General features: G+C 37.7%; 1 protein-coding gene across 2 annotated transcripts; it reads right to left on the bottom strand.

The window, feature by feature from the left end:
• Positions 1-1,201: 1,201 nt before the first annotated feature.
• LOC125779159 (piggyBac transposable element-derived protein 3-like) lies at positions 1,202-17,089 on the bottom strand. 2 transcript variants are annotated; one of them, XM_049459801.1, is made up of 4 exons: positions 16,623-17,089; positions 9,687-16,527; positions 9,174-9,614; positions 1,202-9,117 (listed from the first exon to the last, which is right to left on the bottom strand). In XM_049459801.1, the coding sequence occupies exon 4, from the start codon at positions 4,123-4,125 to the stop codon at positions 3,223-3,225; it is 903 nt and encodes a 300-aa protein (XP_049315758.1). In that variant the 5' UTR covers positions 4,126-9,117; positions 9,174-9,614; positions 9,687-16,527; positions 16,623-17,089; the 3' UTR covers positions 1,202-3,222. The 2 variants fall into 2 exon arrangements, with proteins under 2 accessions (XP_049315758.1, XP_049315757.1); XM_049459800.1 differs by having other exon boundaries at positions 1,202-9,614.
• Between the last annotated feature and the right edge of the window lie 525 nt (positions 17,090-17,614).

The raw sequence follows: 17,614 nt of genomic DNA on the forward strand, positions 1-17,614 counted from the left end.
CTAAAGCGAGGCAAACAGACAATAGACTTAGCTTGCTCTGCAATGTAAGGCTTAAACGGTAGTTCCGCAGGGCAGTTCTTATCAAAGCAATGTGTACTTTATTGAAATGATTTTTTAGTGGGTTAAAGTCCCACACTGCTGTTGTAAGGGAAACAATGTCTTTTGATGATTTTTTTTACATCTCGATATAAAAAAAAATAAAATAAAAATAAAAAAAAAACTTGAGCAGCACGTGTTACTACTGATAACACAGTACAACAGCTAACCCTAGGGGTGAGAAATTCCAAGTCAGGGTGATGGTACTAGGTCAGTATAGTAAAACCCTCAAAGGGTTTGGCGTTCGTATGTGTCAGTTTTTTTTATGACCTTTAAAATTTTTTCCTTATATTGATGTTTTTTTCGCGAACCACTTGCCCGATTTTGATGAAACAAATTTAGAAAAATTAAGAATTACAATTTCTATTTGTTTCTATTTGTTTTTATTCAAAAAAGTGTCATTTATCGCCTTTTTTATAAATTTTTTTAGGCAATATTTATTAAAATAAATAAAAATAAATAAATAAAATAAAAATAAAAAATTAAAAAAATGTTTACTTTATTTTTTTAGTAGTTTATGGCCAGAAGTCTGGAGTTATTGGGGAAAACTTATAAAAAAGACGATAAACGACACTTTTTTGAATAAAAACAAATAGAAATTGTAATTCTTAATTTTTCTAAATTTGTTTCATCAAAATCGGGCAAGTGGTTCGCGAAAAAACATCAAGATAAGGAAAAAATTTAAAAGGTCATAAAAAAAAAACTGACACATACGAACGCCAAACCCTTTGAGGGTTTTACTATACTCACCTAGTACCATCACCCTGACTTGGAATTTCTCACCCCCCAGACAATAATCCCAAATATGTATGTTCCACAGTGTAAGTGATAATATGATTTAAATTCGCGAAAGCGAACATAAACACATATTGTCATGATACATACATGCGAATATAAGTTTTGACATTACATACATTTATCATTAATGTAGTATATTTAATTTTTTGAATACACAAGGTCTGTCGCAAAAGAAACAGGACTGTAAAAAAAAAAAAAACATTTAATTTAACATTTAATATTTTTCAAAAGTTATAAAGTTATTTTTTTTTTATTCAAAGTAGTTTTCTTGTGCTTTCATACAGCATTTAGTCCGGTCAATTAGCATTTCAAATTAGTGTTTAACTCTTCAATTCCCATGTCCAAGTTAGCAAAAAAAAATATTATCTCTTTATATAAAACAGTTTGGATACATTTGGATACGACAAAAAAAAATATAAAAAATATGTAACCTACCCCTATTTTTTTATACCCTGAACAGGGTATATTAAGTTTGTCACGATGTTTGTAACACCCAGAAAAAAGCGTCGGAGACCCTATAAAGTATATATATAAATGATCAGTATGTTGAGCTGAGTCGATTTAGCCATGTCCGTCTGTCTGTCCGTCCGTCCGTCTGTCTGTATACTATATACGAACTAGTCCCTCAGTTTTTAAGATATATTTTTGAAATTTTGCAAACGTTATTTTCTCTTCAAGAAGCTGCTCATTTGTCGGAACGGCCGATATCGGACCACTATAACATATAGCTGCCATATAAACTGAACGATCGGAATCAAGTTCTTGTATGGAAAACTTTGACATTTGACAATGTATCTTCACCAAATTTGGTATAGACTATTTTCTAGAGCAACAATGTAATCTCCGAAGAAATTGTTCAGATCGGTTAACTATAGCATATAGCTACCATACAAACTGAGCGATCCGAATCAAGTTCTTGTATGGAAAACTTTGACATTTGACAATGTGTCTTCACCAAATTTGATATAGATTATTTTCTAGAGCAACAATGTAATCTCCGAAGAAATTGTTCAGATCGGTTAACTATAACATATAGCTACCATACAAACTGAGCGATCGGGGTCAAGGGCTTGTATGGAAAACTTTCGCGTTTGACGTGCTATTTTCACGAAATTTGGTATAGATTATTTTCTAAGGCAACTATGTAATCGCCGAAGAAATTGTTTAGATCGGTTTACTATAGCATATAGCTGCCATACAAACTGAACGATCGGAATCAAGTTCTTGTATGGAAAACTTTCACATTTGACAAGATATATTCACGAAATTTGGTATAGATTATTTTCTAAGGCAGCAATGTAATCTCCGAAGAAATTGTTCAGATAAGCCTACTATAGCATATAGCTGCCATACAAACTGAACAGATAGTTACTAACAGAAATGCACCTGTGAAGGGTATTTAGCTTCGGTGCAACCGAAGTTAACGTTTTTTCTTGTTTTTTTATGGGGGTGTCACCTACAGGTGACACTGAGCATTGGGCAATGAAAACTCCAAAAGGCAGGCGTTTTTTCTTTCGGTAGGAATAAGGCTTCAGTTTTATTATGATAGATAATCTTTATTTATGTATGTACTTATTACAAAAAAATCAATACTTATTTATTATGAAAGTTGTACCAGCATTTTACATGCAAACCAATATTACACTTGGCACACATTTTTCTAGTGCGTTGGTGACAAAATCCGCATCTTCGTTGAGAACAGTCGATTTGCGAGTGATCATCCGCACTTCCTGCACTCCTCACCTCGATAGGCACTCTCATCTGCACAGGAACACCACAAACAGAATTGCGGGTGGGAGATTTGCCATATTTTTGCAGGTAGATAGTTGCCACATTTCGACGGAAATCGCAGTAGGTCCAGTTGTTATCTGAATTTCTTTTGATTAGCCATTCATTTTGGCAACTTTCATCAAAGAGCGGAAACCACCACTTTTTGCCGCGAAGAGCTACTCTCATGGAGTGAACGTTTTCGTCAAAATGGTCTACTCCACCCATGTACTTATTGTACATATTGATAATGGCTGGGCAATCAACTTGAATTTTAGCCCGCTTTTTGTCCACAACTCCAATTCGATTCACTTTTGTGATGGGATCTAATCCATGGCAGTTGGATGCCATGGTGGCGATACTATTATCATGCCATTTAGCTGCAATAACCTCCTCCGAAGCTTTATGACATAGCTTACCTCTTGGCTCTTTTTTCATATCCTTTGAGTTTGGCAAATTGCAATTCTCCAGTCGATTTTCCCGTCAAGTACCTGTGCCCCCAACATTGTGCTCTCGCAAATACTTAAGCAACGGTAATCCAGTAAAAAAATTATCAAAATATTAGTTGTAAGGTCCTAACTCAATTGGTAATCTTGAATAGAGCTCTAAAATAACAGCAGCTCCTAGGCCTAACTCAGACTGCATTTTCAAGCCAGGGCCGGACGCGCCCTGATAAGGCTCACAATTGACCAAATATCCATGTCGTGTAGCTGCTGACCAGAGCTTGTAACCAAATCTTATTGGTTTTCCGTGTATGTGTTGCTTGGTACCGTGCCTTCCAAAGTATGGTACTATAGTTTCGTTTATGGAAATGTGTGAAAAACCAGCTTTTTCGAAATTGGCAATAAAATTTACGTTTAGTTTCGTGAAATATTGTCGAACTTTAGCGAATTTGTCGTTGGGTGGCAAGGATGTACTATCTGAAAGATGAAGGTACTGCTGAATTTCAAAAAATCTATTTTGCCTTATACTAGATGCCCATACTTCATTGTGCGTGTCACTTTTTACTTCCCAGAACATTCGCATGTACTTTGGCGTCAAATATCCCGTAAGTAGCAGTATTGCAATGTAAACTCTAATTTCATCACTAGTCACATTTAGAGTGTGATTTCTCTGCAAAGCATACAAATTGGTCATATCAGTTATGAACTTTACTATGTCGTCGCTATAGAGCAATTCAAAACATTCGACGGTAGACATCTCCTTCTGAGAGTTCAAGAAAATTTCTTCATCACAGTCTCCTTTACCGCAAGTAATAAAAGACGTTTTGCTGACATTGCTGTACCATTTCTTTATAGTATTTTCTTTTTTCTTTTTTTTCGGTGCGGGTACTTCCACTTCTTCCCCTTCTTCTTCCAGATTATCTAAACAATTGTCTCCAGAGATGGAAGGTCTCTTTTGTATTTCTACTTGAGATCGAAGCATGCGACTAGAAATATAGAAGAATATTAGCTTCATTTTCATCCCCACTGTCTTCGTCCGTTACCACACCATCATCAGGAGGAAATAAAATAATATCGCCTGGGTCATCCCCGGCCTCCAACTCGTCGGCAATTTCATCTAACGTCAACCTGTAATACGTAAACAAGCTATAAAGCAACATCACCGCATAGCAACAAGCCCTATTATAAACAATACTCTTCTCATTACTTATGAATTCAAACAGTAAAGTTATTATATTGCCCAGTGTCACCTGCAGGTGCCACGGCATATTTCCAAAGTTGTAGCAATGATACGATAAGTTATTTTTATTGTAAACTATATTTGTATTACAGCTTATATAAGTTAAGAATGCTTGCACAAACTCGCTATCCTGTGAACACTTATTTGATCGTACTTTTTGTTTAAGCTCAACTTCATTACACAACACTCTTTTTGTATTAGTTGAACTAAGTTTGAGTGATTTCGTCATTGGACATGCGCACTAAGCAACTTGCTCTCACGCTTGATTTAAGTCGTGACAACAGCACTCTCAGATTACAACAAATACATGAGACGAATAACGATTGTTGCATTGTCTAGCGGAAAGCGTTGGTGAAACTTCTTCGAGCTTGGTTTGGTTGAGCGAAGAACTTTTGTAAAGAGGCAGAATAAAGATTAACGTGGACAACGAAAGTTGAGTTTTATTGAATTATTTTAAGTGGCGCCCAACGTGGGGCCTGTCGAGAAAATTCTATTCGCAACTTGTTTTGAACGGTCGATTTGATCAATTCTACAAGTATTTTTCCTATAAGGAAGGACGAACCAAGCGGCAGGTTACACAAAAACCAATATAAATTCCAAACGAAGTCGGAAAGTTGCGGCGTTGTGGAACTTTTTTCATCTTCACGTGGCTGGACACTTTTATTTGCATCGTGGGAATTCTACATTCGAGTTTTTACTCTTCATTTTAAGCTTGGCAAACCAGAATTAGAAATTTGTTGAAATCATGTAAGTAATGATCGAAATTGATAATTGTTCAATAGTGAAAAATTAAAAAAAAATTAAAAAAAAATATAAAATTTTATATTGACGTCAAATAAATTAAAACTGTATGTATGTATGTCAGTGCCTTTTTTAAGTGTTGTTGGATCATAGTGAGTTACGTAACATACACGTGTTGAAAAGTTAATTGATTAATTGAAATTTTCGTAATATAAGTTGGTTCCATAATTTTTTCCATCGTTAAAAACTGCAAGATTGCGAACTCTATATGAGAAGAGAAAAATTGAAATATAGATTTCAAAAACCCGTTTTGCGAGCTGTGAAAGCGTAGTAGGATTTTATTCCAAATAGCGTATTTAACACGCACTAAGAAAGGCAAACTCAAGTCAAAATTTTCTCAACATATCTAAGTTATTCCAAGTAAGCGGGATATACTTATAAATTTATCTGCAGCTTTGAGAATATAAGAGGATTAAAACTTTTAGTTAATAAATTTATAGCATTTTCTATTGTTCATTTGTTTAATGTTATATAGCGGTAATTTCTCTTTGTATCAAAATTCAAAATGGAGGTCACACGAGAACAGGTTTTAGAAATCGTAGTAGGTGCAACCGAACGCACCAAACGGGAACTATCGGCACAAATTAGCGAACTTACCTTAGCTTTAAATCGTCTTCAACTACCACATGTTGAGCCCTACGAACCGGTCTCTGTTAACCCTTTAATAGACTCTAAAAATTCTAGTCTCGACTTAATAAAATCTTTACCGGAATTTAGTGGCGATGCCTCATCTTATCCTGCTTGGCGCTCTGCGGCCAACTTCGCTATTAATTACTATCCCGAAGGTATTACGTTGCAATGGGTATTTTTAGAAATAAAATTACAGGTGCAGCGAACTCGACGTTATCATCTTTCAATACCGTACTTAATTTTAAAGCAATAATTGCTAGGTTAGACCAAACATACGCAGACAAGAGACCCGTTCATGTTCTAGAATCGGAATTAAGCATTCTAAGGCAAGGAAACCTGATAATAACAGGCTATTACGACGCAGTGGACAAACACTTGACGCTTATCATAAATAAGCAAATAATGGCGAACAGCGGTAATACTGAAGTTATAAAAGCTCTTAATGAGCGTGCAACAGAAAATGCCCTTCGTGTTTTTAAATCGGACCTTCGCCATCCGCTATGCGATATCCTTTTCTCCTCATCACCAAAGGATTTGCCTACAGCATTGGCCGTAGCGCAGGAGCTTGAGATGAACCACAAACGCTATGATTTCGCGCAAACATTTGCGATGGGTAATTCATTAAAGCCAAATAAGGCAAGAACAACTATGCCACAGTATAATTTTCCGCAAGAAAACCAACAAAATCGTTCAATTAATTATAATAATAGATCAGTCCCAATGGATGTCGATGCTGGCACGTCTATGTATCGAAATCGTAATCCTAATTAAAATAACGCAATCGTCTCTCAACAACCCAATCAAGCCATAGTATTTAAACGTCCTTGTGAGCAATCTAGTTCTTTTCAAAAACCTTACCCGAAGACTCAACGAGTAAATTTTATGGCAGTACAAATTGGCACAGTTTCTGACGAATCTGAAAACGATGAACATTGTTACGATTATTATGCTTCTCATTTTTACACCGACAGCAACTACCGCGATGGGTCCAACCATATAAGCGATTGTAAAGTTAATTCAGAGATTAACTTTTTAAACTGAAGTCGCTCCTACCATTTATCACTAAAACAACAGCAGATGGTCAGGAGCTTAAACTATTAATTGATACGGGTACCTCGAAAAATTTTATAAAAAATCTTCCATTTCTTAACGGAATTAAACAAATGGATACTCCTTTTACATTGAAATCACTAAACGGGATTAATTTCATAAACAGAAAATGCCTGATCAATGTCCTTAACCACACCTCAACCTTTTACTTACTTAATAATCTTAAAACGTTTGATGGTATAATCGGTTACGACTTCCTTAAAGAAATTGGGGCGAAAATTGACATCGATGCTGGATATCTGCATTATCAGAATAGTTACGTAAAACTTCAGTGTCTTTGCTGCAATCAAATTAACTTGATTACAATTAACGAAGATTCTGTTCCTGATAATATTCGATCTGAATTCCACCAATTGATTAATAATAATACGAATGCGTTTGCACATCCAGACCGTGCCCTTCCATACAACACGAACGTGGAGGCTACAATAAGTACTACCACGGATGACCCAATTTTTAGCAAAAGTTACCCGTATCCAATATCAGCAACAGAGTTCATAAATTCAGAAATTAAGTCACTCCTAAAGGACGGTATAATACGTAAGTCGTCATCACCTTATAATTCCCCTGTCCATGTAGTAACCAAAAAAGGCCTTGATGAAAATGGCAAGCAAAAGTTACGCTGGTGATCGATTTTAGAAAAATCAACGAAAATACTACCTCTGATCGAAATCCCATACCTGACACTTCCGTTATTTTGTCTAACTTAGGAAAGTCCAAGTATTTTACTACTCTAGATTTAAAATCAGGATTTCACCAAATTAATTTACGTGAAAGGGATAGACCGAAAACGGCGTTCAATATAAACAATGGGAAGTACGAATTTTGTCGCTTGCCATTTGGTTTGAAAAATGCTCTAAGCATTTTTCAACGAGCGATCGATGATATTCTTCGCGAAGAAATCGGTAAAATATGTCATGTATGGTAGAAGGGGGAGCATTCGCCTCTTTTTTTTTGAGGTGCTCTCATAAAAAAACTGTTAATGGTTTTTCAAAACTTTTTTTTTGTATAAGAGCTTACATTTGTTGGCTTTAAATTTTACCCGTTTTATTCTGATTACCTCGCATATTTATATACAAATTTTACGAATTTCCCAAGATGCCCAAAAGGGTGAAGCTGCCCCATCCATGGGGTAAATTCGCCAGTGGGATGGGGCGAAATCGTCAAAGGGAAAATGCAATTTTAATTTGTGGCACAACTATTTTTTTTTTATTTATTAAACAATGTTTAGCATAAAATGAACTTAAATTTTATTAATTCATGTAAAAGTAACAAAAAAAGTGTAATATTATATTGGTAGAGATCAACAAGGCAGTTCATTGTAAAAACAACTAAAGGCAGGTACCTGAGTTATTCATTAAAGGTACAAATGACAATTCGAAATACCTACAAACTATGTTAGTATTTATATAGTATACCGGTAAGAACTAATTCATGAAAATAAATGCGATATAGTGACGAGTTTTACATTACATTGTACTGCGACATATCTACATCAAATATGTATGTTGCAGCTGATCGGGACGTTCCTGCGGGATCGCTTGGGTTCGGCAACTTAAGGGCAATGTCATCTTTTGGAATATAGGACATGTCGTTAACACATGGTTCATAAAATGTCCATGAACCTGGCTTTTTTCTTAAAAAATCAACAGTTACCGAATTCGGACATTCAGACAATATCTTGCCAACATAGAACTTATCTACCTGCCCACCAAATCTAACAAGTACGAATTTGGTCTCACCAAGGCTCTCTGGTTCTACAAACGAACCAACAGATCTGTCGGATTCAGCGAAGCTTAAGGCATCTGCTAAATCAGATAATGTGTCGACGTAGGTTTTACGTTTTTTCGGAACTCCTTTTCGTACCAATGGTTTCTTTGTTTGTTTTTTCTTTTGCTGCTGTGTTCGTTCCTTTTCTTCTTTTAATGGAGTAGATGTCAAGATTGTGGATTTTCCCTTTCTTTTGTTAGATTTAGATTGTTGAATTCTAGGGAGTGGACGAACTTGCTCCGGAGTTTTAGGAAGAGGTGGTGGTGTCACTGGAGGCTCAAACAGGACATCAGGTTCATTTGAAATCGCATCTTGTTGAAGTATAGGTTCATTATCATTGTCAGCGGTTGGATGTTCTTCATTTGGTTGGTTTATGAAGTCTGTTTCAGGAAATATTTGTCTGTTAAATGGGCTGATACCTGTCATTTCAAATCCTTTGCAAATGTTTTCAGCAGCAAATGCCTACCGAAATGGGATATTAGTTAGCGATGGTACATCGTAAATTGTAATTATTCTACCAGGGTTGGAAACAAGGAAATCATTGAACGAAGTCGCTAAGTACTTTTTAAACGGAGCTTATGTGACGTATGTGGCGGAAAAGTAATCATATGAATACCATTTTCTCTGCAAAATATGATTGCTGTTAGACTGCAGTGGGAGACGTGATTGTCTAGGAAAAGGATTATTGGTTTCTCCTTGGAACACCGAGTGTTATTTTTGATGTGCTTTAGGACTTCTATAAAGCCTTGAGCTGTCATCCATCCGCTCTTATCTGTTATCCCCAGACAACCGTTGGGACCCCCATTCACGAAATGTTATTTATACTTTATACGAGGGAACACATAGACAGGTGGCAGAGCGTTACCAGAAGCATTTACAATGTCTACCATTGTCACAAGCGATCCTCTTTCTGCAGACGCCACTTGAGAAACTGTTCGTCTTCCTTTTGTAGAAATAACCTATTAAAAACAAAATAGGTACATATTATTATATGTAATGTAGGTATTTCGGTTAGAATGCTATTAAATTACCTTGGGTGATTGCAACACAGTAGTAATACCCGTTTCGTCTAAATTATAAATATCACACGGAGAAAATGAATTTTTTTTGAGCAAATGCTGCATATTATCGAAAAACTCCATTACTGCGGTTTTCTTAAATGCAGTCAGTCGATAAAGACTTGTATTTTCCGGTTTTCGCAAACTCAAGTCTTGATTTCGTTTCATAAACGCTTGAATCCAGTCAATTCCAGCTTTTTGATTATCCACCCATGATAAAGGAATGGCAATATCATTTATTGTGGCATATTCAAATACAAACTTCCGTGCCATTGTATAGGTGAAGCCGTGCTGTAGGTTAGAGCATGCTTTAAAATACTCGCATATCTCTTTTTCTTGATGTTTTGTGAAAACTTGATTTGAGGTATATTTCGATGAATACATATATTCACCTTCAGATGACTGGCCGGAGTCATCTAATGCCTCCAATTTACTTTTCTTCATTTTTTTTATACGATCTCGCAAAGTAGTTCGTTTTAAATCATAAAAGTCAGCAGCTTGACTTGTGTTATATTTTTTTGAGATGACATCTTTTATTGCAAGTTTCATCTTCGTCTCATCTAAGTTACATCGGTTAGTTTTTCTTTTGTGGTTTCGAACCATCGCTAAAAGATCTTTGTACCTACAGGTATACATAAATATTTCAGTTTTCGGTAATATCTCTATTATAATAAAATATATATATATTGTTGTTATATATATATATTTTATTAATTAAAATTTTCTGAATGAGCACTGATTCAAAAGAATCTAAAGCAGAATTTTTAAGAAATCCAAAAATGATTACTGATGACAAAAGTCCGTGTACACCTGCTGAAACTACGCCCTCGAAGCAAAGTGCTACAAAGCAAAAACGGGGAAAGACATTTCTTATATTAAATTCATTTCTGAGAGTGACAGCTTGATTAAATACTGCACTCGATTTGCATCTTCACCGATTCAGGACAACTCTGAATCGGTACTAGAAATAAAAAATAAATCTATTGACAATGTTTGGACACGCCTCAAAGCTGCATACGACGCAATAGTAGAAACTGATGATTCAGATCTACCTGAAAGTTTCTAATCTTTGGCTCACGCCAAATACGAAAATTGCTTAGACCGCTATGAAGACACAAAAGCAATGATATCAGATCAATTAAAAATTATTAAGTCAATTTCACCTACTCCCCACAGTAGAGTAGAGTTACCACAATCGCAAGCCCAAGAGGCAAGTTCAGGCATTCATCTCAAAGTGCCAGCGTGTGGTACGGAAATATTTCATGGAGGTTATGAACAATGGCTGTCCTTCCGGGACATGTTTACAGCCGTGTACATAAACCATCCAAAATTATCACAAGCGCAAAAATTGTATCACCTCCGATACAAAACTAAAGGTCAAGCAGGTGTAATAGTCAAGCAGTTCGCATTGAATGACGATAATTTTAATTTAGCTTGGGAAGCATTAAGACAAAGATATGAAAATGAGAGAATATTAGTTGACAACCAAGTAACGATACTTATGAACTTGCCTAAAATTCAAAGAGAAACCAGTGAAGAATTCATGAAACTAGAATCCACTGTGTCAAATTGTTTGTCGGTTCTATCGACACAAAATATTCCCACTCACAATTGGGATCCTATTCTGGTAAACATATGTACCGCCGCATTACCAGAAAAATCATTACTTTTGTGGGAGCAATCGCTCTCATCAAGAAGAAAATGCCCAAAGTGGCAGCAGATGTAGACAAAAAAGTAGTCAGAACTAAAAACGTTCAGCAACACCTAAATCGAAGCTTCAATAGACCCCAAGCCGGAAGCAACAATCATTTAAACAGAAGCTTTTTCAAAACACAAGCGTTCACTTCTGAACAAAATAAATTCACGTCATGCGAACTATGTACGAGTACAGGAGGGCATAAGCTAAAAGCTTGCGAAAAATTTGAAAAATTGAATGTGAATGAAAGGAACAACTTTGTCAGGTCAAAAAAAATCAATCAATCTAAAAACTTGCGAAAGAAAATTCAATTGCGTATACTGCCACAAAAGGCATTATTCTATGTTACATCTCAATAACTTTCCCAACACATCTCATAGCAGCACTTTTTCAAAAAAAGCCACGGGTTTAGTTGCAACAGCAACTCCCGAAACAAAAACTCAAGAAAATTGCCAAGAGACACCATGTTGTTCAAAGGCATTAAAAACTCAAACGCTACACAGCGAAAATCATAGTAGAGTACTACTACCCACAGCAGTTGTCTCCATCGAACATCGAGGAGAACTGTTCAAACTAAGAGCCCTAATAGACCAAGGATCGCAACGATCATTCATAGCGTCTAGGACACAAAATAGGCTAAAACTGCCAACAAAACATGCCAACTATGAAATTACGAGAATGGGCGGACGAGTAGTACAAAACTCAAGTAAAATCTGCCCCATTACCCTAATTTTCCCCCAAGCGGATAAGCGCATTGTCTTACTGCAACTAACAAACATGCTTCCAAGCTATCAAATAAATAGCAAGCATTGGGATAAAATTTCACACCTGACTCTAGCAGATCCCAACTGCAACACGCCAGCTCAAATAGACATCCTAATCTCTGCTACTAGCAAAGCTAGCTTCAATGGTGCAGACCCACTTAAATATGGCGAAATACAGATTATATTTATGGTCCGATTCCAAGATAGTTCTAGCCTGGTTAGAAAAACCACCACATGCGTGGAAAACTTATATTTCTAGCCGAACATCTGAAATACTTGACCTAGTAGGATCAGCCACTTGGCGTCACGTAGCCAGTACTGACAATCATGCTGATCTAGGTACAAGAGGATGCAAACCTCTGCATCTCGCCACCTTCACCCTCTGGTGGAATGGCCCCCGATGGTTAACAGGATCTCCCGATTCTTGGCCACAATCGCCCATGCGCAACATACTTGCCCCAGAAAGTCGTAAAATCGACACTTATCATGCAACACTGGATGACACTGACATACTTGAATGATTTTCATCGTTCCCCCGAGCCCTCCGGGTAGTTGCCTATATGCTCAAGCTTTTAGAGCGGCTTAAACTTAAATTTAAAGGAGCAACTTATCTCCATTGCGATAAATTGACGCACCAAGACTTACAAAAAGCAAAGGTCGCTCTCATTGCATCAACCCAAACGCGCTACTTCAGCCGCGACCAGCCTTACGTATAAGGAACGCCATCCCATAATAATACCAAAAAAATCCTCATTTGCCACCTTATTCATCAATTATATTCACATACTCATGTTACACGCCGAACATCGCCTCATGCAACATATGGTACGCCAAGAGTACTAAGTTCCCCGTCTTAAGCCCCAAATCAAGAAGTGCATTTTCACGTGCACGGTCTGCACTATGCACAAGCAGAAAATGAGAAGGCAGATTATGGCAGCACTTTCACCTGAACTCTGCAATTTTGCTCTGCCTTTCACCATAATAGGTGTTTATTCTGCGGGGCCTTTTATGATAAAGGCACCCATGCTAAGGTCTCCTACCCTCATGAAAGGCTATATGGCTGTTTTTGTTTGTTTCACGACAAAAGCAGTACACCTTGAGCTATGTACGAATCTAACGACGGAGGCTTTTCTGGCGGCTTTTGCTCGTTTCGTCGGACGACGAGGCTTTCCACCAAAAATCATGAGCGATAATGGTAAAACTTTTATCGGAGCTCAAAGAGCTACCGAAAAACAGTTTGTGGACTTCACAAAACAAGTCTCACCGGACATTGTCCAAACATACGTTCCCCAAGGTATCAATTGGCGATTTTTAAAAATCGATTATTTTACGAGAAAACTCGATTTTCGAGTAGAATCGGAATCGAGTTTACCATCCCTGGCGCTCACCCATCTTACGCAAGAGTGCACAACGGGCTACCAGTGCCAAGTATGCATGCGTCACCACCATACTCTACTACACCGCACTGGCGTACTCGATGGCGGGCGTCATGATGCTCCGCGCAGCAGTAATGCCATCAGAAGACCCAAGCGATCGCAACCACGCAGGCCGGCATACCCTACGGAGGACTCAGGCCTAGGGGGGCCAGGATGTACAAATGAGCATCCTCCCCCGACCTCAACACACACACCACATCGATTCACACTTGCATCACTAACACGCAACCTTCACCACACCACACCACATCGATTCAAATTTACATCACTAAAACGCAATCTTCACCACACCACACCACACTTATAACCCACATTCTACACGAGAACGACACACACCAACATTCATACTTACACACATATGCATCATCCTATTCAGCACCAACGGGGATAAAGAAGGACCGACCAGATTCCGATTAGTTCGTTCTACGACATTAGCAGCGATCGGTCACCTCTGTCCGCCGCCATTCCTTTTGCGAAATCAACCGCGTTATTATATAGTGAATTATAATCAAGAACGCGTTTTTCTTTTTAATACACAGTGCTTATATAAGGCCATAAAGAATGGTGTGAATAAAAGCGAGACCAACCGTTTTTTGCTATATTTGAGTGCGTTTTTAATATTTGGCAAAGTGGGAAAAAATTATATAAAAGGTGAGTGCACTTCTATAACAGTGTTTTGTTCGCAACTACGCTAAAATTGCAAAACCTCAAACCAATATCCTTAGAGGCGAATATGGTAAGGTGTCCGCCTCCCAAACAAATAAAATAGAAATGTAGTTCGACCGAGATCAAAAGAACGTGTTTATTAACCCTAGACAGCTAACCTTCAGTAGCCCCCTATAAACCCTAACCATTCGTCGATTCGACGAGAATTGTTAGAGTGTCTTTATTTCATGCATTTAAACAATCTTCAATTATTTTAATTGCAAAAATATGTATTTCAGGAACTATTGTACAAAATAAAACATTCGTTTTATATTCTATTTCAAATTGTATTTGTTGAACACATTTTTAATTAAGGCACTAGTTTTAATAAGATCCGAGAAGACAACATATTTATAAAAAAACTTAAAATAGAGAAACACATAACAGCCATTTCTTCTTTGGCGTACTTTAATAAAAACACTATAAATATTTTGAGTAAGATATAAAAACTAATTTTTTAAAGAGCATTTTATGCAAAAATCAACTTTATGTTCACCACAAATTGCAGTGTTACATTTTGCGCATACCGACTTTGTCATGCGCCTTTTTTATAAGAACATAGACCGCAAGCTTTCCTTTTATTACTAGTTGGTGCCTCTGCTGATTGAAGGTCATTGGTGGCTGATGGTTGGCTTTGACCTTGATTTTCATCATTATTGGGCAATAATAATATCTCTGTTATTTTGTTTTTGGTGTGGGTCGGCATGGTACGAATTTCCTGTCGGATTTTCAGCCAAGGTTCTACAAGTTGCGAATGCAGCTTCTTCATAAAATTACGCCTAGGCAGTATTTTTTCACCCTGTACCGAGACATTGTGGCAATAAAGTATGTAGCTGTTGATGCATGCTATATTCATCATTCCATAGAAAACGCACATTGGCCATCGATTGGTTTTTCTACTGCATGACATTACAAACTTTTGATCAAATGTGTCAACGTCACCTTTTGTAGAATTGTAGAACTCTATCATGCGTGGTTTTTTAATATCTGGATTAACTGAGGCTTCCTCATCACAAGAGGAAAGCATGTAAATCATTTTTGATGGTTTAGGTTTGAAGGAAAGAAGTGTAAGGGGTTCATCATACACGAACATCGATGTATTCACCTTTCTGGATGTATTGACTTCGGTGGTTTGATTATTCCTCTTACTCCTTTTCTTGTTCTTCATTTCTTCTGGAATTTCCCTTTTATTAGAACGTAATGTTCCGACAATTGTCAGCATCCCTCCTGTATTGGTTCCTTTTCCGAGATATGGTATACAGTCGACCATATACCTTGTGCCACTATCACACATCATTTCTAACTTGACCCCATACTTGGCGGGTTTATTTGGTATATACATTCTGAACTTCCACCTGCCGCGGAAAGCCAGTAGCTGATCATCAACAGTAACATTTGTTCCGGGAACGTAGTTTTGGCGGCACTGGACAATAAGAATTTCCCATATATCTCTTATGGGGGTAAAAGGATCGTTTTTTGCCGTTGTAAGCGAACTGCTCTATCATCAAAACGTAGACATAGAAGAAGGAATTGGTACCTGTCTTTGCTCATTCAAGATACATATCTTGTACCACAATACTCTGAATTGAACAATTCATCAAGGGTCAGATGGTTGTCTTTCAATGCTGCAGTTAACACCATAATTCCCAACAGGGCTCTGATCTCCTCTTTGCTAGTGTTTTTTCGCGTAAATGATATTGACTCATAGTTCTGTCTTTTCATCTCAATCTCTTGTCCATTTTAAAATATCGTCTACTATCTGATTTGTTATGAATTGTTCAAATAACATTAGCGGGTCGACAATATCCTTTACTGCGCGAGTTGGCCCGGTACTATATTTATTGCTGCTGTTCTATTCGAAGTTCGCCCTTTGCGCGTAGCCCAAACATGACGGGACAGACTGCGGATAGTGCTGCTTGAGAATGCCAAGATACTAGCATCGTTACCTGAGCTTACTTCGTTTGAAGCAGAAGGTGTTGCAAGTTCCGGCACATCATCCATCAAAGCACCAGAAACTCCCTCATGAACGTCTTAATCGCCCGAAAGTAATGATGACTCTTCTGACTGATTATCACTTTCAACATTATCCACCAATACAGTGTCTTCAGTTTCGCTATCGGATAATTCTTCCAATGCCCCGTCATCGTCCTCGTCCATTAACGAACGCATTATACTTTCCTCACACAGCAATCGCCTTGAAGACATGATTAAAACTGTAAAAAATAAAAAACATATATTACATTAAATCCCTAACCATTCGTCGAAACGACGAGCATTATCGTAATATCTAGAAAAATATCCAACTTACCCTCCAAACACGTGTGCCTCTCAGAAAAGCTCAGCGAACACTGAGATGACAAGCAACGTTGGGATGATCAAACCTCGCGGGCAAGACAGGCAACGAATATTCTTTCTTGTACACGTCGAATCGACGAAGGTTAGCTGTCTAGGGTTAAGCTAAAAATAATACTTATGTCAGAAGACGTTATTCCGGCTTGTCCAGACTTATTTTGAGAATACTCGATAAAAAAAGAAAAGCATTTTACTACTATTCCGAAGAGACCTCGGGCCCGCATTTGGCTACCCCCACTAGAGGAGCCAGGCGAAAAACTCCTGAGGTGCATTAAGCTGCAGAAGAAATCTATACCTGGTGTAGATGAGTGGCAGCTTATCAAGGAGGAAAAACCGAACAAAGCAAACAAGCCAATACTAGTGGCCATTTGCGATGAGTCCATTGAGGCTCTGAAGAAGACTGACAACAAAATCAGCTTCGGAATACGCAAGGCAAAACTAAAAATCTTACAAGGCGACAAAGCGGCTGACGAAGACGACACGGAAGAGGTCGACGACGCCAGCCAGTTGCTAAGGAATGTGGGCATTGAAGAACCCCGAGATGCCCAATAACAACAGCATAAGATGCGTACAGATTAACCTACAGCACTCGAAGAGTGCTACAGCGAATCTGACAATCCTCGTGAACGAGGGGGGCATCGACATCAGCCTAACACAGGAGCCCTGGGTCAATGAAGATTCCATAAAAGGACTAAACAGCAGCAACTATAACCTTTATTACACACGGAACAGAGGTAAACCTAGGGCATGCATTCTTATCAATAAAAGTATAAATGCATTTCTTTTTTCTAATTACAGCACAGCAGATATCACAGTGGTAAAGGTGGAACAGAAGGAAAAGCACTTCTTCTTGGTTTCGGCCTACTTGGCCCATGACGAAGACATACCACCGGCCCCGCTAGTAGAGGAGAACAAGAAGGATGATGTCCTAATAGGGTGTGATGCAAA

Source organism: Bactrocera dorsalis, chromosome 6, assembly GCF_023373825.1.
Source record: "Bactrocera dorsalis isolate Fly_Bdor chromosome 6, ASM2337382v1, whole genome shotgun sequence".
Taxonomy (NCBI): domain Eukaryota; kingdom Metazoa; phylum Arthropoda; class Insecta; order Diptera; family Tephritidae; genus Bactrocera; species Bactrocera dorsalis.